Consider the following 21,562-nt stretch of genomic DNA (forward strand, 5'->3'; position numbering starts at 1 on the left):
TCAATCAACTTATTAACGGATTTTCATTTTTATTATACTTGTTTGAAGATGATACCGAAAAATTTGTTTGTTTTTACGCATTTGAAGAAAATTTTAAAGGGTTATACTCCTTCAGACCCACAGATTCTGAATTTTTTATTAAAAAATTACTAATTTAATTATTAGAAGTTTTTCATTTATCAATTTTAATCTCATTTATGAGCCGAAAACCGTTCGACCTCTAGCCAAGTAAAAGAGACAAGTAAACACCGTTTTACCTGTCGTGACAATAAAAGTAAGACGAAGGCCTATGTCTCGACTCAGTTTTGAGACGCAGCCAGACACCGATGTCTTACAGACAAACACAAGACATAACCAAGTCGAACTCAAGTCGAAGCATTTTTACTCGTTTAGTCCCCTCCCTTTTATGGTGAATGGTGTGATTTTTCAAAATATGATTAAATTGTGATACATTATTTTTAAAAATTGTTTTCATATCAGTTTAATTAAAATTTAGTTAAAATTTCAACAGCGTAATATATTTTGTTACAAATTTTTAGCAATAATATTTCTTTACATGATTAACATTTTACTTTTTTCGAAACTGAATCATTTTTTTAGAATAAAATTTGTTTACTTTCATTCAAGATACCCTCATTTGTGAACCAGTTTTTCATTATTTTCGTAAAAAATGAAAAATTTGATTATTAATCGCTATCCAAATGTCGATTTTGAAAATCTATGAAATTTCTATTTAAAAATTATCGATAAATTAATTCAAAATTAAACTATTTCGTTGAAAATTATAATTTTGATTGAAAAACGGGCTTTTTGATAAAAAATTAATCTTTATGTTTGAAAATTCATCTGCTTGGTTGAAAATTCAAATATTCCAGTTAAATATTTCATTAATTTAGTTAAAAATTTATCTTTTTGGTCATAATTTAAAATTAGTTGGTTGAAAGTTAAACACATTTGTTAAATTTTCAACTCTGTTTGAAAATTAGTTTCATTCTTGGTTGGAAATTAATTTTTGTATCGAAAATTTAATTATTCCATCTTTGGTTGAAAATTTATATTTTTGGTTAAAAATGAAACTACTCGGTTGAAATTTAAACTCCTTTGTGAGAAGTTCATTTCTTTAAATAAAAATTCGTTTGATTTTTTGTTGACAATTTATGATTTTTATTATAAATTGAATGATTCCATCTTTGGTTGAAAATTCATCTTTTTGGTTCAAAATAAAACTTCTCGGTTGAAAGTTAAACTCCTTTGTTAAATTTTATTTTGGTTTACAATTCATATTTATTTTAGTATAAAAATTATTCCTCTTGAAAAATTTGAAATAGTTTATCCAGTTATCTGAATTTCGGCCTGAACTTAAAAATAAGTCTAAAACCTCTTTATATTAAAAGTTTCAAGGATACAAAAAAGTATTTTTTAGATATCTGCTTAATTGTAACGAAAAAGAATCTCTTTAGAATCTTAAAATTATTATGAAAAATTGTTGAGCTAAAACTTTCTACTTTTTAAAAATTTATAAAAATTAAAAATATTTCTTTGCTAATATTTTAGAATATTTAATTCGTAAATAAGTATAGCGTATGTATAAACTTTATAGTTTAGTTTAAACATTGAACTTTGAAAGTGTAGCTTTTAATTTGGATCGAGTTTATAAGAAGTTAATTTTTCGTTGCAATGCCTACTTGGATTCCATGTTATACTCCTTGAACTGACAAAATTAAATTTTTTATCTCAAATTGTTGAAGACCTTAGTTTTATTGATTTATTGGTATTACATTATCATTGTATTTCGATAACCTTACATTTCTTGTAAATCTAAAGTTTGCCGACTCTTTTTTTAAATTTGAAAAAAATAAATAAATAAAGCTTCATTTCATCATGAACACGGGTTTCCTGACAACAATAGTTTCAAATGGTTTCCAGTAGTTTCCAGATAGTTTCGAGAATTAATCGAAAATGGCGCCATGTGGATTTTAATAATTGGATTAGTCACTTTTTCTACTTCTTTCAAGTACATTAATCTGTAGCAGACCTGCTTTTTGCCTGAAGAAAGGGAGAAATGGTTGATAAGAATTGCATGAAATAAAGGATTCAAAGCGAATGTAACAGTTTTATTTAAAATACGTGTACTCGGTAGAACAATCTTTGATCGTTATGCACAACAGGTCTTTGCGAACGGACTCCGCCTCTCGATGACAACAGCAATGTATGTAGACTCTGTGAAAAGTCACCCAGGAGAGACGTTCTTTCCATTAGATATCGTTGATGTCGTTTCCTGGCCGAGTGCCTTCTCAAAGCTTGGAATCCAACACGTTTTATACTGAGTCTTTTACTTTTTCCTCATGGAAGGGTCTGGGTTTGGTTAGTCTTTGCCAATTGAGAATACCTTTCGTCAGTGCCAATCGCGAGTTTTCCGACGCGCGACACCTGTAACTAAAGACAAGTTCCTCTTTACAAACCCAGTACTTTACTTCAGTTTTTCAAAGTGTTCCGTGAATTGACTTAATCGCTCATTTTTTTACATTGTAATATTTGCATCTTTCTTTTTCATTTTCATGAAAAAGAAATTTGCTAAATATTATTAAAAACATTCATCACTGATTGTTGTTTTTACAATTGTTGTTTGTTCATATAATTAGATTAATTTAATGGATTTAGTTTATTCAAAATATTTCTTACAAAGGAGATTTTTTAAAGTTTGCCTTTTTTAAAAGTTAAACCTTACTACATTAAAAAAAAGATTCACAATTTATGAAATTATGATAATTATGTGATTGTTTTGAAATTGGTAAATGGAATGTATAATTCGATAGACATATTTTCTGGCAAATGAGAATTCTTTTTTCTAGATATTCAATATTTTTCCAATTTGACTTCCAAAAATATCTAAACACCTATTTAAAATCAGCGTGGTCATTGAACCGGGAAATCGAGACAACCAGAAAATAATCAAGATTTTTTTTTAGAAAATGTGGTAAAGGGGAGGGACCACACATATTTCGCTCTGCCAAAAGAAAAATTGCATACTTTTTTATCATTCTTTATTTTTATTTTGTCATCAATTAGGAATATCATGAAATTCATACAAGATACTGTTAGAAATATTGCAAAAAACATACAATTGCTAAACTAAAATCATAAAAATTGTAGAAAAGTCAACTTTTTGCAATGTCTCCATTTAATTTCATCACTCAATAGGAATATCGTATAATACTTTTAAAAGGTTGTTTAAAATCTTATAAAGAAGTATCAAAACACTGTCAAATTTAAATAATAAAAATTGTCATTTATAGTTTAAATCTGTAATTTTATACTTAATGTATAGGCTTTTTGCGAGATTTTAAATATCCTATCGTATATATTTTACAATATTACTATTTGATGAGGAAATACAAATAAAAAATGACAAAAATAGTTCTTTTATTATACAGGGTGTAATTTTTGACAAAAAATGGCACTAAAAACAAATGGGCACTCCTTTAATGTTTGTATTTTGATTATCTATAGTCCACTCCCTTAGGAATTTTATTTTATAATAATTTGTATGTGTGATTGCCAAAAAGCTGACCACTTCTTCACTTATTCTTTAAATAATACTTTTTTTTCTCAAATTATCTGAGTAAAGTAATAATATATAAAAATACCAGCACAATTGAGTAAAGTTTAAAAATGTTAGTCGACTTCTTTTAGAAATTATGAATGAAAAAGTACGTAATATTTATTGTCACGCACCAGTTCCAACCTAAAAATTTAAAATATCGCATATATTAAAAATATCGTAAAATCCTTTCGAGAAGTTTGCTAAAATCATGTTAAAAGAGAGAAAAAAAATGCTGAATAGAACGAATAAAAACTAATGAAGAAGAGTCCTCTTTTCGTTATTTTTTTCACTTTATTTTATCATCAAATAGGAATATCGTAAAATCTTTCCGCGAGGTTGTTTAATATCTTGTAAGCAACAAATAAAAACATGGCCAAATTTATATAATAAAACTTGTAGTTTATAAGTTCGTTTAGTTATTTGTGTGACGTTAAATTTAATTTATAGACTACACTTTATTAATACTGAAATTGGACAACTTCTGTTGTACGCTTTTTGAAAGATTAAAAGCAATCTCTTGTATAGATTTGACCATATGCCTATTTAAAGAGGAGATATCAATAAAAATTGCAAACAAGTTCTCTTTTATACAGGGTGTAACTTTGTATTTAAAATTTTATGAAAAAAATTCGGCGATTCTCTTGTATTTTTAAATCAATCGTCTATAGTCTCTTTCCTTTTATGGTAAATGGTGTGATTTTTCATGATATGATTTTTTGATAGCATCATTTTTAACAATTGTTTCCATAGCAGTTTAATTAAAATTTTAGCAATGTAACACATTTTTTTAGACTTTCAGCAATAATATTTCTTGATATTAATATCATTTTGATTTTTCGAAACTAAATCATTTTTTTAAATAAAAATTTTTTTATTTTCATTGGACATACCCTTATTGGGAGCATTTTTTTATTTCGTTGTTTAAACCGGAAATTAAACTTTTTACCGCAATCTTCAGTCAAAAATGCTTACATTTTTAGTTAGTGTCACTTTCATATTGTAAACTTTTGTTTTTAAATTGTTATTTAGATTTTTAACAACTTTTTTCGCTTTTTTGAAAAATCAACATTTTATTGGTTATTTAGCTCTAAAGAAATAGCATAACATCTATTCAATAATTGATATTTTAGAATCTTGCAAATAGCTTGTGAATAAAATTTAAATGTATAAAAATGATAGTATTAAATTATAATTTTTCATTTTTATTTCTTGAATTGGGTAATATTTTGATATATTGTTTGCAAGAGATAAATGAATTCTCGAATGGATATTAAGATATTCCTATTTTTTTTCCAAATAAAATTGAAAAACAATGAAAAATAACTCTCCCCAATTTTTATTGAAAATAATCAATCGTATTTTAAACATTTATGGCAACTTTGTACAAATATTTGGTAATTTTTGTATGATTTTTTTAATTAAAATAAACATCTAAATGTCTAAAAAAAAGATAAAATTATTTTCTGCTTCCAAAATATTTAAAATTCTCTATCTCAAAAAATTTTCTTTATAGGGTTGATGATACTTTTTAAATAAGAACTGGCGGGTTGAGTTTAAATTTTCATTTTAAAATATTATGTTCAAACCAAAAACAGCGCGTGCAAAATAAAGTATGTTCTTGAATTTTATAAACGCTAACCCCTAAATTTCTTCCTTTTGGTGAAAAATACCTCCATAAATGTTCTCTTATTTCAAAAAAATTATTCAGAGGTTTCACTAGACCATTTTAGGCCTGTAAATGAAATTTCCTTGTTTTCAATTTTTTAAATACAAACTAAAGCTGACAAATTCTTTCACATTTAGACAGTATTTATTATTTATTGAAGAACAAAGCATCCATTTCATGAAATAAAACAAAAAACTTTTGAGATATTATCAGGGCAAGATTACAAAAATTGATAATTTCATTACAAATAACAGTCTGAAATGACCCCTGAATATTTTTTCTTCTAAAATATAATGCAATTAATTTGTTTTACAATATAAGAAATAAATTAAGAGTATTTATACTGGAAGACAGAAAAAATTCTTGAATTTTAAAACACAAAAAAAATATATTCTTAAGATGTGTATTTTTGGTTTTATTTGAAATCGAAGATGTTTTATGTCATCTAGGATAAGTATTATAAATTTATTCTTTGTGGAGAATATTCTTTTTATATTGACATACAAATCATGTGCATATTATTTCGGCAAGAAAAAATATTTAGGGGCAATTTCAGATCATCAGTAGTAATGAAATTACAAATTTTTGTATTCTGAGCTCGATAATATCTTCAACATTTTTGTTTGTTTCATTAAATGTAGGTTATATTCCTCAATAACTAAGCGAATACTTTTAAGGAATAAAAAAAGTTTTTAGTTTTAAATTCATATAATAAAAACGAATAAAATTCATATTCAGACTTAAAAGTGGCTAGTGGAACCTCTAACCCTTTTTTTAAAAATAAAATAAAATTGATCGCGTTATTGCTTCACCAAAAGGAAGAGAACTTTATTCTAAATTTATTTTAATATTAAAAATCAGGGGGTAACTTTTAAAAAATTCAAATTAACATTTTTTTGGTCATCATACCTCACAAGGACTACTTTTCGTTTAATTTGAGTGGCCACACTGTTTTAAAGTTAGACTAAGAAATAGTTTCTGGATTTAACAATACATATATGGTTGAATCAACAAAAGGTTATACAAAAATGTGACCAGGGCAACAAAAAACATAACAATCAAATGTTTTGTCTACAGTCTGTAATTAATAATATTGAATACCTTTTAATGCATCTAAATGAACTCGTTTATCAGTATTGAAACAATTTTTTTATTTATCATCCCTTAAAATATAAAATAATTAGCTCTAGGATATACGTGGCATGTGAGATTCCACAATCAACGAAGCATCTTAAGAAAAAAAGAGAAACTGTGGAACTATTAAGGCTCGTAGATTTTTGCAGGCGCGAGTCAATCTCTTCGGCCGACGTCGAGCTTGCGCGAGATCAGAGAGCTTTTACGCCGACGCCGACGCAGTGCCCAAAGCTCAGAGTCGGCGTAGTCTGGGACCTGGCGTCTCCCGATCGGGAACGGGAAAATACGAGAAAACGGGAACGAGAGACCGACGAACGACGACGAGAAGAGGCTAGTCGAGTGAGGAGTGTGGCTCGCGTTAGATAGGATGCGTGTGCCTGGGTGCGGTGTCTCACCACCCAACAAAAACAACAAACCCAACACAACTAATAACGAAAGTCAAAGAAAATCCATCAGCCAGGACACCAGCGTATGTAAGGAAGTGCGACGGAGGCACCGCGTGACCAGTGATCACCAGCAGAAGAGGCGGGAAAGTAACCAAATCCGAAGGGGACATCATACAAAAAATCAGATCTCAAGGTTTTCGAGTCTTTCAAGGTTTACAAGTCTTTCAAGGTTTTCTGACTTTCAGGGTGAAAGAGTAACGGAAGGACTTTTCGTCCTTTCGATAGAGAAGGTCCGAGGGAGTCAAACTTCCTCAGGATCAAGCTACCAAAAGTTTGCAAAGATTCCTCTGGTTGTAAGAGTTAGGTCTCAAGTTCTTCGTTGGAGATTTTCTGAACACTGTGGGAGAGTTTAGTCCCAAAAGTATCAACAAATTTTTTGGTGGTCTTCATCCGCGCTAGTGTCCACCTCAAGGCATCCAAAACGTTTAGAACGCTGCAGCTACAGGCGCACGAGTGCCATCCAGGTGTCAATCGGCATCAGCCTGGACCCCCACCGTCCCAGCTACTCATGTTCATCCCGGACACCCTGAGGAGCTGCATGGTGGAACCGGATGTCTCGACATACCTACAGGCCCCTTCCGTAGGACAGGTGCTTACTGCTTAGATTAGATTCTTGCTTTGCTTGAGCTTACTGCAACTTCTTGTATGATATGCTTCTATGTAGCTAAGTCTGGCTTTCATGATTCATCAAGGGAGCGATTTGTAAACATTGATGGCTAGAGCGGATTTTGAGCCTGGGCTTCTTTTTATCTGCTTTTCGCGAGTATATACAAGAGCTGAGAAACGGGAGTTTCTAGAAATGCAAATGTAGTGAGAGATACTATTTTATTTTGGGGGTTTCATTATGTAGATAGCTTATAAAACGATTTATTGCTGGTTTCAAAAAAGGGATAGACGTTCAGTGAAAAATTGTTTTATCAGTTTGTACTAATGCAAGTTTAAAAAGAAAATTAAATTAAAATTAAATTCTAAACTCTTGATAGACATACAAAATACATAGTGTTCTCTAACGTTAAGGTCGTGATTGAGAGCTGCAAGTGTTCCTTTTGTTTTGAATGTTGTGATAGATCATTTTTTAATTTTACCTAATAGTGCACATTAAATTAAGAGTTAAAATAGTTTACGGAATGGAAGTTTTTTTGTAAGGAAAATCTGCATTGAAAAAGTTTTTTAGTTGAGGAAATAGGAGTTCTGTTCTCGAAACTTTAGATTCTTAGTGAAGATCTGATGAAAAATGATTTACCTTGTTAGAAATAATTTTGCCATTTGAGCTAATTAAAGTTGATCTCGGAAAAAGAGTCTGTTATTATTACAGAACTGACACACCATGCATTTTTCTGTAATGTTTGCAGCAAATCCTGTGAGATTTGCGTAATTTTCTGTATGACTTACCAAAAAATGTTGTAAGATTTAAAGAAAATATTCGTAAATTAGCAAAATACCTAAAACTTTCGTGAAGATTACAAAAAATTGGTAAGCTCCACGTGTAAACTACGCTGCCGCTATTTTAACACAGAATTCCTGTCATATAAACCGTTTTTTTCTGCCTGATGGAATAGAATATTATAAGTAATCTGAAGTTATTGGAAGAAGCACCTTAAGTTAAAAAAAACTTTTAGTCCATTGATGAAAAGCAATGATCTAAATAAAGTTAAAAATATTGTGTCGTTTATTTCTCGATTTTTTGGTAGAAAATTTTTGTTTTTGTCCTAGTGTCACATGTCATGTACTTTTTTGTTACTTTTTATATAGCTATATTTTAGTAAGATCTAGTATCAAAATTGACCTCTACTAATGAAAATCTGATGTTTAACAAAATTGTAAAATATTTTTATCAGATTATTAGATATTTAGAGTATAGAATTATCAGGTGAATTGAAACTATTCATTTTGGCAGTTTGTTTTAGCTGGCAACAATCATAATTGTTCTTAAAAAATGGTAGTCGTGATTTTTGTTCCAGATCCTTTTCAAATATGACTTAATCTTAAAGAAATAATTGAGGATTTAACATATTTGTAGGAATAAGAGTTCAATTCATGTTTGAATCATATCTACATGAATTTCTGGAAAAATAACCTGGGGACATGTTTTTTAAATAAATATTTATCAATAGCTTCAATATATTCCGAATGAAGAATCAATAATTCTCAGGAAGATAATAAGATAGAACATTATTCCGGAATAAAAAATGATACCTTTATCCGATAATTCTTCAGCTGGTCGCAAGTCAGACAAACCTGGAAATCTGAAAGAAGTCAGTGATTAAAATAAATTTTGCAAAAGTCGCGACATTTTTCTGAGAGGAACTATTAATATGGAATCATGTTTTATTACTGGACTTAAAAATTCTATCTAATAACACGAAATTCAATTATTGCGAAACCCTCTCTAGAAATGTAACTTGCTAACAATTTTTAAAAGCTTGTGCTCGATTGGTACCTGGAAATCGGAGAACGATTGTCTCTAATATAATTCGTGAAGAATTAAGATATACAAAAAGACGAATAGTTTAATTTTTGTTGAATTGTATGAAAAAAATGAGCATATTAATAATAATTAGAGATGAAGGCATACAGGCATCAGAACACGTAATAGGACACTTATAAAACCAGGATACACGCAAACCTGTCCAATTGTTCCGCGTGCTTGTCATCTCGATCACACGTATTTCCCACTCTTGGCACTTGTCAGCTGATTTTCAGCAATGCAGCATTCATAATAGTGCCGCAAAGAAGATCGCTTTATTAAAAAACTTTAACAACTTGCCCCGAAGTCGGCGTTTATCGCCGACGGTAATCGCAATCAGGAAAGGGGATTCGAATTCTCACTGACGTTCACATCACGAAGGCAAAAAGTTTCTATGTCGATATGCTCCTGAATACTAAATTAGAGTCCGGATTTTAATTGCTAAAATATCAAAAGTTCCTCGTTTTATTTTTAAACTTTGTTTTTCAATTGCAATTGAATAATTGATTTTTTAGTATTTTGCACCGATATGAAAAAAGATCAATTTTATTTATAGATAGAGCAAAGATTAGATTTATTTAAACAGACGGTAATTGTTTGTTTCAATACTTGAACTAGGACTTTTAGTAATTTTTTTTAAATATCAAAGTTTGACAAACGGGGTTTTAGTGATTGATAAAAATGTTTTGGAGGGTTAAAGTTGACATGTGTCAAGATGATATGAACCGGGTTGATTTGGAAGTTCATTGTCCTCTGTAATCCCGCGTCATCTGCAAACTTAGAACAGTCATTAGTGCGTCGTACACGACATTTATTTGGGGTAGTGCATCCTCTTTTCTTCCCCTTTGATACCTAAAGTAGGCATCAAACGTTGCCTTTGACTGCGTTTGCATAATTATTGCTTTCCTCAAAATTAGATCTCAACCCTAATATTCCTGTTCTCCAACAAAATCTAATAATCTCCTTTATCAAAAATGCATCAAATATGCAATCTGCGAAAATTGTATTACTATTTCCTTTCTTAAACAAAAGTATATTTAAAATCACAGAATCTAAGCGTTTTCTTTTCTTATAATCCTAAAATATTTATCCAAGAGGAAAATCAGAAATGTTATACGCTTGTATTGTACTTTTCAACAATACTCTCCAATAGATTATCGTCGTTTGGTTTGTTCCATTGATTTTGATTTCCTTTCAGAATCTATAGATCTTCAGCCTTTAAAAAATCTTTATTTTCTTCATAAAGAAAGATAAGCCATACCTAAAAATGATTTCCGAATCAGATAAAAAATGTGATCACTACTCTGAAAGTTATTACCAGGTTCCGAAAAGGGGAAAAGAACGTTTATTCCTACAAGAATTTTTCCTTTGAACTCGTTTGAGAAGAGATGACATTCACTCATCCAGAAGTAAATATACTCTATATGTCATAATAATCTCTTTTCTCTCAGTGGAATTGTGAAAGAAACGAATTCTTGTTTTCGGCGAATTCGCGTTGTGCTTTCTCTGGTCGGTCTGTGCTTTCGACTCTACGTCTATGCTTGTGTCTATGTTATGTCCCGCCAGACAGAGAGGAGTTTGGCTATCGACCGCCTTCAGTTGCAGCCGCGTGGTCTCTTTCTCTCTCTTTCTCTTCCTGGTTCTCATTTCTTCCTTTTCTTATTCTCTTTCTGAATTCGTACTCCATTGCTTCGGTAACATGGTCCAAGGTATGGACGTCGAAGGACGTAAAATCCGAACATCTCTGACATTTAAGATGCTTCTTATATAACACCTTTTTTATTTTAACACTCCTATACCCACTCTATTGCAACATCCTTTTACAATTTACTCAATAACATGACACCATTTGGATCAAAGCTATTCTTTCTGATCACAAATAGGTCTAATTATAATCATTGTCATTAAGCACTGTTGCGAAAAATACAATCTTCTTTTGTGTTGATCTTCAAATTTGTTACCATTGTGATAATTAAAAAGTTATCATTTGAAAGGTTTTATTTAGAAGAAGAATGATTTCGAGTACATGTTCTGGGTGCTCAGTACTTAAAATACAGTATAATGATGATTAGAATTCGAAAGTCTTTTACTTATCAGGGTTGTATTTTTCTTTAGGAATAGTATATAACGTCTTTCTTATGAAAATATTGCTAAGCGTATGATGATCATTAGGCTTGATCTTTTGCTTAGTTTATATGTTCCTTCCAAATTGTTTTAAAATATCACTTTTTCTGATCTTGTTTCTAACTACACTTTGCCTTTATCATTGTAATGATGGTTGCGTAACAACAATTGAAATGGTGATGATCTCATTCAGATTTATTTTTTCATTTGGCTTATGGTTTCGTTCAAGATTCTTATTGATATATTATCTTTCTCACAGAGCCAATGCTAAATACAATACTTCTACTTTTAGTTTCATTTCTAAAAAAATTTAGTATGATGACCTCCTTTCCTCGTTGTGATGACTGCGTAGGAACAAAATATTATCAACAATAATAATATCTTAAGGAATGGATTAAGGACCTGTAGATGCGAGTTAAAATAAAAGTTTTTAATCATGCAATTGTTAATTGATCACTCAGATAGTCAAATCTCATGACTTATGATCAACCAAAACCTAATTTCTAACCATACGCTGATCTTTTGAAAGTTTGTCACGATCTGTATTGATGTTAAATTAAAAAAAACTATTATTGGGTTATATGATCAGGGTGGTTCAGCTTGAGCCTATTAGGCCAGCCTTCTCTGGTCTCTTCCGACGTCTTCGTATAATTAGAATCAAATACGTAATAACGGGAGTAATAAGTCCAAAACGGAGATGAAGATGGGAGCAAACGCGGTCTTAAAGGAGGAGTGAAAAGGGGAAGAGTTAGGAAGAGCAAAGGGGGAGAGGTTGCGTCGGTTCGAGGGCAAATCTAGTAAGCTAGGACATGAGCTATTAATAACTGTTTGGGGTGCCGTACCTGGCCGCCGCGCGGTGCCTTCGGCACGACTTGCGTCTAGATACGCGCGTTTCTTCCACCGGCGTCTCAGTTTCGTCGCGACGATCAACGTCGTCTCCGGTTTGCGCCAACGGACCGCCACGCAGTTATTCTAATTGAGATTTAAAGTCGAAGCGGTGTGTCGTGATACTTCGAGAATTGTCGAACCGAGGTCAGACGGAAGTGAAACAAGATCCTAATCCGAATTCGGTTTTGAAACCAAGTGCCCTTATTTCAAAGAAGAATTTGAATTCCAGCTTTATTGGTTTGAAAATTTGTTTTTATCATCTAGTAGGACCCAGAGCAGTACACATGTCCCAAAAGATCTTGCAGATTTTTAGACTTCTTAAGGATTTTGTATTTGGGGATGATCCTCTGGGATGTGTGTTATGTTAAGGGATGGGCCGGACACCTATTGTGGATATCTGGACTAGGACTCTTTGCGATTTCGTTCAGTTTATTTTAGTCGGAAGCCGGTGGACTAGAAATCCAATTAGTCCGGATGAGTTCGGACGACATAGGAACTTGATTGCGATGTCTTCCTTTGAGTTTAGGTGTAACTAATGTGTATTTAGCATCAGCTATTTCTGGCATTGGTGTTTTGAAAAGTCTTCAGTTCTATCATATTGAAAGTACTCTCTTTTTAAAAATTGAGTGAGACTCTTCTGTTTTCCGTCATACATGCTGCAAGATGATTAGAGTTCAGAGGATTTGTCAGCTGTAGAAAAGAATGATTCAGCAAAACGGACGAATATAATTTTAAAAGCAGTTTACATATAAATATTTTTAAGTGTGTAAATCATGTTTTGATATTTGGCAATAAGCTGTGGTCGCTTGTTATTTCCTCTCAAGTGCAATATAGAACCAAAGTGTTGGGATTCTGGACTTGTGGTTAGTTTAGCTGCAGGAGTAGAAGTTACGAGTGCAATGGTTTTAATCACAGTTATAGAACTTGCAAGATCAGTTTAAAATGTTGTTTTAGAATGAATTGCACATTTGTAGATAGTATGTTCTAATCTATTATTGCCACCATGAAAAATTATGGAAGTCTTTCACCTAGTGTTTCTCCTGGAAGCTAAGACAGTCTTAACAAAAAATGAATTGTTCTACATGCTTTTATTTCATAAAATATTTGGATTACAAAAGATGTTGGATTTGAAACGTAAGATGATGGTACTTAAAACTGTGTTACCTCTTTGACAATGAGTTTTAGTTTTCTATGATCATTGTGCAAACATCGTTACTAGGGTTAATAATAGGTACAAACCCTCATCATTTAGTGTTATTGCTAAACTTCTTAGTACGATTATAACCACTGTTCTATTTGTCAAACCAAAGTTTTGATTGTGGTATTCCTAGGGTCCTGAGGAAATGGCTGCAAGACTTGGATAATGTATCGTTATAATTCAGAAATGCAATTACTTTTTGATTAAATATGCCTTTCAAATTATTTGTTTTGCATTCAGAAGTGAGACTTAACTCTTCTGACCATCATAACACTTTTTTAGTGTTATTCGTCAAACATTTCAGCACGCTGATAACAATTTTCCTTCTTTTTTCTATGGAATGATTGATGATACTAGAGTAAAAATCAAAATTTAATTGTTTTATAGCGGTTCTGATTTTCTAGCATGTCCTTGAATGTCTTTCGTTTTGGGACACCTATTTCTTTTAGTGTTGTTCCTAACATATTTCATTATGATAATAATAACTATCTTGTTATTATCTTCATATGAAGATGAATAATTCAAAGCAGATGTTTCAGATTTATTATGGACATTTCAAGATTTTTCTTACTAAAAGATTTAGGGATTTCCTTTAGGGAATCTTAATGAATCTCAATCCTAATTAAGTTATTCTGAGGTTGCTTGGGCTGTTCATTCAGATTTGTTGCTATAAGGAAGATTAGGTTTCCACATTATTCAAAATAACCATACACTTCATTATTGTTTTTCCTACAAGACTGATGATGACGTTCGAATTAGATGTTTGATAAAGTTCTTTTTTGATTCCTTATTTGAATCAGATTTTTGTGTAATACGTATGTTCAACATCAAAATAAAAAACTGTTATAACTTTCTCAGTATATATTATTTTTGTACATTTAAAATTCGGAACTTAACCCTGACAACTAATGCAAATTTACGCAGTTGGGAATGTAGAAATCAGAATTCAGAGGTATTGGAGGCTAATGAATAATACAAGACAGGCAACAACCTGCCGTAGTCTCACAGAGTGTCATTAAAAAATAGCCCTTCCCCACGTCACTAAGACCTAACAAAAATAGACTAATTTATTTCGGGGCAACCAAAATGGTTTGACTCTAAAGATCATCCTAAAGCTTAAAGCACATGAAATTTCTTATTTCTCTTTCCGGATTGAAATTATTTCTAGTCTATATGTATAGTTAGCAATGACTTTACACAAATTTCGCGAGAATTCTTCCGTGGCTTCGGCCTCGCTCGAAATAAATAGGTGACGACCCTGTGTATCCGACCAACTAAAGGTTCGGTTGGCTACATGGTGACAATATCAAGTGAATGTATATTAATTTTTTTGACAGAGTTTGGGGGCTGAATGAAAAAGGGCAACAAAAGAGGTATCGGTAAAAAAGAGGAATTGGGAAGAAAAAAGTTATCGGGAAACAAAATGCCAACAAGAAAGGGTTAAAGTTGTAGAAGAGAATCGCGTTGATCGGGGTGTTGTGGTGAAAAGTTGAAGGCTATCGTGAATCGGTGCGCTAAACCTGGCGCACGTTAAACAGATGAGGCCACGATCATCCTGCGACAGAGAGGCGGAGGAGAATTGTGAACACTACGGATACTGCAAGAATCAGTGTTTCTGACAGCTGGACCGACAGTGGGATAGACAGACGGTAGTGTGCCACAGCAGCCGCAGTGCTTGCGAATACTCGATGGTTGGTGTCGTTAACGCTTTTATGCGCCTGATTTCTCCAGCATTCTCCATCCCTAATCTGTATCCTATATCCCAGATATCAACCCCTTTTCAGACTCTAGGTTTCAAACAATTAGGGGCGGTAGATCCACCTCTCAATAAATTTATTAGGTGCAGTTGTGTTAAAATGTCACTACCAGGGCTTTAGTCATAGAGAAAGCCTAACATAAATACTATTATTATTTAGCATTGGCTTAAATATTCTTATTTATTGTTAGCTTCTTCATGCAGTAAAATTAAAATCAGCACCAATATGGAATATAATTTAGATTATATATAGAAGATTAAGATATTCAGATACGATAAATATATAAATATTGATTGATTTCTTTGCATGTGCTCCTGGAAATAAAAGATGCATTTCCAAGATAAATCTGAAATATATTATACTAGTTCAGTTGTTCCATCTTTTGGGGAAATTTACCCCTAAAGCTTCGCGAAACGTACTGCTGAGTCAAGAAAATCGTTTTGATATGCTATTGTCAATTCAGCTAAAAACGTTTATTAGATCAAAGCGTTTTGATAAATCTCAATTTTGCTGAATCAACTGAATAACCTTATGTCCTTATGCTTGTAAATCAATCAATATTAAGCCGAGGCGTAGAACTTTTGTAAAACAAAGTAAACAATGGTTCTGAATTTAAAAAAGTCAGATTCATGAACTAAATCAATTTACGATTTCAGACAAGACTAAACCATAATAAAATTATAAATTGGAACTATAAGAACTACTAAATCATAAACTTCACGAAGGCGAAATGACGTCTTCCAAAACCTTGAAGCTTATTACAGAAATGCATTTTATAGTGGTTCTATTCAAATACATTAAAAACTAAATATTTTCAAAAGAAAATATAAAACTATTGTACAATATCATTTTTACTATAGAGTATACTAATTGATTATTAATTAACGCAATACTATTATTAATAAAGTTGTATTTCAGTTATTGGGTTTCAAATCCTGCCGTAGAAATTGAGAAGTGAGGTTGTTTGAAGCTTAAATATCGAAGATTCAGAATTGGAATGGGAATGAGATCGGTTATGCATTTCTGTACTAAACATTTGACAGATACAAAAATCATCCTCCCCCTGCGTAACACGTGGCACCGCCCCAAGCGCGTCTAGAATTCACTCCCTGGTTCCGGCACTCTGTCAAGTGCAGTTGAATGGCCAAGATTCCACGATAAAACTCACAGGAAGAACTTGTATGGTGCATGTATGAAGGGAAAAGAAAAGCTGGTATCACACGTGCAAGGTCAAGTAGTGAGCGACCTTGAATTTGCAAAGATACTCCCATATAACTACTCCTTCCCTCATCCTAAACGTTGGGTAATACAATAATACCTAAATGCTGCAAGGCACCAAATGAATATTAGGGTGGTTTGCAAAAAAACTTGTTTTTATGGTTTTAGAAAGGTTTTTTTATTCAGAGGTTGCGAACATAAAATTTATGTAAAAATGTAGATTTTCGTATTTTTCGATTTATTTATGTAAATGCGTACATTAATTTTAAAGAAACATCTTATAATTAAATATTGTCGCTGATACAAAGAACAAGACTTCCATTTTGTGTTACATTAAAAAAATATTTGGCGCCGGTAAAAGTTATAAATAGTACGATTCGTTAGGAACAGACAGACACAAGAGCACAATTGTACTCCTTAACATTTTTTGTAAATATTGCGAAAATTTGAGGACCTTCCCCATACGATAGAGAAGAAATATATAATAGAGACCATAATCATAAACAATCTACAACGAAAATCTTCTAAGATGGGACAATTGAAATATAAAGGCAATAATTCAGTGAGATAGAATAATTTGAATATACTGGATTAAAATAGCACGAAATTCTCATGATGTTAATGTTTCGGAGGAATGGGATTCATTTTTTCACGATTTTTTTTAACAGAAAGACACATTTAATTTTAGATGAGCAATAAATATCGTTTTTTACCTTTAGAAATTTTGATATCAATTTTTATATTCCGATTAAACAATTAACTTTAAATGAAAAAAACTTTATCATATATTGCAGGAGGCATCATGGCTTGGATAGTAAAAGAACAAATTTCCATTTGATGTCTAAAAATTATAGTCACGTTTAATGCATTATTTGTACTAATTTCTTCTATAAATTATTTAAAATTATTAATAAATTACCACTAAAAATTAAATAAAAACAATTGTAAATTCTATAAACAATCATTATAAATAAATTGACTTATTTCCCATCTTCAAACATGGTCAATTTTTTCAACGCGGAATTTTTATATTTATTATATTTTATAATGCTTATTTTTATAAACAAAATAATTATTTTAGGCATTTTCGGACATAGAAAGTTTTTCTGTACTGCGGGATCAATTTTTTTCATTTCAAGAATAATATTATCATCCAAAAGATTGTATAGTAATTGTATAGTAATCATGACAAAAATGTTTTGGTTAATTCTTATGATCAACTGCAAATTTTCTGATAGGATTGAAAAAAATAATTACAATTGATATGATGTTTGTTGAAAATCTACAATTGTACAGGATATTATTCTTGTAATAAAAGGAAATGACTGTACCGAAAAAATTTCTACATTAAAAAATGCGACATAAGTGAATTTTGTTATACAAATAATTTATAACAATGGTCATTGTTATTAAATCGCAACCTTCTTATGATAACCTTGATAAAATATTATTAATCTTGAGATGAAAGAAAAGGGACCCAACAAAAAAGAAAAGTTTTCTATGTTCAAAATGCCAAATGAGTGATCTTCTTTATAAAAACTGTTTATAATATTCTAAAGGAATTGTAGGATGAACTAAAGTTCTCTCAAGCTTAAAAATAAGCATGGTTAAAAATGATTTAAAAAATCGAGAAAAATATTCCAAGTGTTAATTGTAACCGATTTTGGAAGATAACTGAAAGCTAACTTTGCAAAATAATATTTCAGGTTTTCATTTATTTAATTAACTACATATATGTCGGAAACATATTACGTCTTTGCTTCCTTGTTGGGCAAAAGTTGCAATTCTTGATTAACCCTAATATTGTAGGGCGGAATTTATTCTTGGAAAGATTTTTTTTTAAAATCTCGATGGTTCGTTTTTATTTGAAAACTTGTATTTCAGAAACATATTTTTTATAAAAATAAGAACTGTATAATCCTTAAGTACAACTTTTTATACAAAAATGCACCAAACAAAATTGTAGAAAATCTTTCCAGGAATAAAATGAGCCCTTCAGCCTAATCTGTGAATAACTATTGCTATCTAAATTTTCTCACAAAATTAGTTCCAACTAGAACACGAGTTTAACATCCAAGCTATTCAATTATATTTTATAACTTGCGATAACTTTAGTACATCCTTAATGTATAATGAAAATTGCCATTTGTCGAGGGTCAGTTCCCTCCTGCTATATATTTTAGACAAAATATTAATAAACAGTGTGAAACAGGTAGCATTAATATAAAAACATATTTTTTGGTATTTTTTTGAAATGGTATTTATTTGAAATAAAAGTTTGGCGTCTGTAAGGTTTAACCCTATAATACTAAGTTAAATAAAAATTGCAAAAAACTAAATATACGTCTCTAAATATCATTAAAATCTGCTGAAATTCAGTTTTACAAGTACGGTGAACTGTATATTTTTAGACCAAGGGTTTAATAAATATACCCACAACACACGATTTGAAATATGACCTTTATTTATAAATTGTAATTTTTAAATTACAATAATCGTAAATTATTTATAAATTTCAATTTTTTTTTTTAAATCGACCCTATATTGATTTTATTTATTTATTTCAAGTAAATTGGGTCTGTAGCGTCTATTTTAATTTCATACTACGTCCTGGAGACGTATAGTTAGTATTCTAGGGTTAAACCCACAACATATTTTTCTCATGATAATAGCAACAACATATTATTTTAAATCAACATTAATTTTAAAATCCAGGACCGTAAGATGTGGTTCAGTGGGGCCTCTTTTTTGAATTTTGGTCAATACATTACCGAGAAGGAATTAAAATTAGATAATAATGCTTTGAATTTATAATACCTAACTCTTCCTCTTCAAAGTCACAAACTTAAAATATTTAATTCAGCGACAAGTATTTACCCCTTAATGTGGGTTTAATTCATTCTCTTTTAATAAAAAGTATTACCAAGTGAATTGCAGCTTCATATTATTATTATTATTATTATCAAAATTTATCCACGAAACTGGAACGAGAAGCCTCTGAAATAAAGTTTCACATTTATTTTACAGGAAAAAAAACTGAATATCGTTCAGATTTATGTCCAGAAAAACAAAATCAAATTACAAAATGTAATATTACTAGTAGGAAATGCACGCGCGCATAGCGCGTTCATGTCTCTGGATGTTTACTCGGTGACATTAAAAATATAAGCAATTTAAGAATTCATCATGAAACAAATGTTTAAATATAAAGTTTTCGAAGTTTTTGCAATACTATTTTTTTATTAAAAGATTAGGTAAAATTTTCAAGAAGTGTAATATTGCAAATGGAATAAAAAGGAATTGAAATGGTATTTTTAATCCGAAGCGTTTGATATTATACAATTTTTTCTGGAATTGTAAAACCTTAAAATTTTATGTTTTCAGATTGAAATATCAAAGATAGAAAAATTTCCAATAGTTAAAATAGAATATTTGCGCTTTAAAAATTGGATTATATAAAAGTTAAAAATTTGAAATTGTATTATGTCTAATGGAAGGGTTTCAAAATTTAATAATTAAAAATTGAAAGCCTTTAATTTACATAATTTTAAACGTTACATTACACGTTGAAGATGAAACGAATCCGAACTTCATTATAACTAAAAACATTTGTGGTCACTAAGAACTGCGACGATAAAAACTTTTTATGTGCTTAATCATACTTTTCAATATTCAACCATTTTAATGTTCATTGCAAAATAAAAACTTATGAAAAGGAAAAATTGAAAATATAGCTTATTTTTTGAATGTTCAACTAGAAATGAGACAGTTTTAAGATATTATATTGAAACTAAGAAACAAAAGAATTTTCAATTACAAAAAAATTGACAAATTTTTGTCTTAAGTTCTCATTGTTTTAGGTTTATTCTAAATCCATTTTATTCAAGATTGTTAAACTAAACATTCTTTAAACTGGAAATTGTGTAATTTCAATTCTTTCTACTTGAATTTTAATATTAAATTATTCATATTTAATCTGTCTATCAAGGCTTTCAACATCAAATTAAAAAATTTAGAAATATTTAAGAGTGAAGTTCAAATGAGAAAGTATGAGTAAACACTATAATCGCAAATGCAGTAAAAAGAACATTTTTCTAATTGTGATTAAAAGAGTTAAAAATGGTTGAAGTAGTTATCCGATCAAATCCTGCTAAATGCTTATTTTCATGAATTAATAATAAAATTTTGATTCTCAAACTTAAAGATTATTTAAAGAAAAAAACCTAAGATTTTTTAGTAAACAAAAACAAGAAAAACACCTTTCATTCAAAAACTCTTAAACTTACTTTTGATCTCCATTTTTGACCTCCTTGCTTTTAAAGCAAAAAAATGTAGTTTCAAAGCCACCAGAATTAAACAGTTTCACAATTTCTCATTGAAAATTGTAATTATAAATATAAATTAAAGCAATTTTAAAGTTTATGATTAGGAGTTAAATTATTATAAAAACTCTGAAATTTAGATTCGTTTAATTGCAAACTTCTTAAATTATTCAGCATAAACCTAATACGTTAAAAATTATATAAATCCAAACTTCTTTTTATTATTATATCTGGATATTGAAACTAAGTCGTTAAAAATGATTAATTTTCAAACCGTGCATCAGGACTTATAGAATTCAACCAGTTTAATCTAAAGAACAAAATAATAGCTTGAAAGTCAAGGGGAACAAACGCATGTTAAAGACACCTTTATAAAATGCCAAACATACGAGAGCGTTCCTCGCTGTTGCCTTACTTCAGATTTGTTGTTCCTTGCCAAAATCCGTTGACTTCTTAAATGAATATTAACTTTTTCCGTCAGCCTATAATGCGAAACATTGATATAATAGAAAAAGTCACGAGAGTGAAAACACTCGAAAAGCGAGCGGATACATAGGAGCTTCAACATGGACAGTATTCATAAATTCGACGTGTCCAAATGACCAGGTTCCATCTCGTCAAGACCAAATGACAAGGTGCTAATTCGTGAAGCCAGAATGAAAAGGTTCTAATTCGCGTGGCGAACTCTCGAAGCTTTAAATCCCATATAAATTGTATTGAGAAAACCAGCGCCCTCAA

General features: G+C 30.5%; 1 protein-coding gene across 1 annotated transcript in view; it reads left to right on the forward strand.

The window, feature by feature from the left end:
* The first annotated feature begins 7,327 nt into the window (after window positions 1–7,327).
* Window positions 7,328–21,562, forward strand: part of LOC117175465 (nuclear factor 1 X-type) — a 121,191-nt gene continuing 106,956 nt past the window's right edge. Inside the window, exon 1 of the mRNA XM_033365170.1 lies at window positions 7,328–7,439. Within this exon, the coding sequence (XP_033221061.1) occupies window positions 7,359–7,439 (81 nt within the window). The 5' untranslated portion in view covers window positions 7,328–7,358. The remainder of the gene's footprint in view (window positions 7,440–21,562) is intronic.

Source organism: Belonocnema kinseyi, chromosome 6 (genome assembly GCF_010883055.1).
Source record: "Belonocnema kinseyi isolate 2016_QV_RU_SX_M_011 chromosome 6, B_treatae_v1, whole genome shotgun sequence".
In the NCBI taxonomy this organism is placed as follows: domain Eukaryota; kingdom Metazoa; phylum Arthropoda; class Insecta; order Hymenoptera; family Cynipidae; genus Belonocnema; species Belonocnema kinseyi.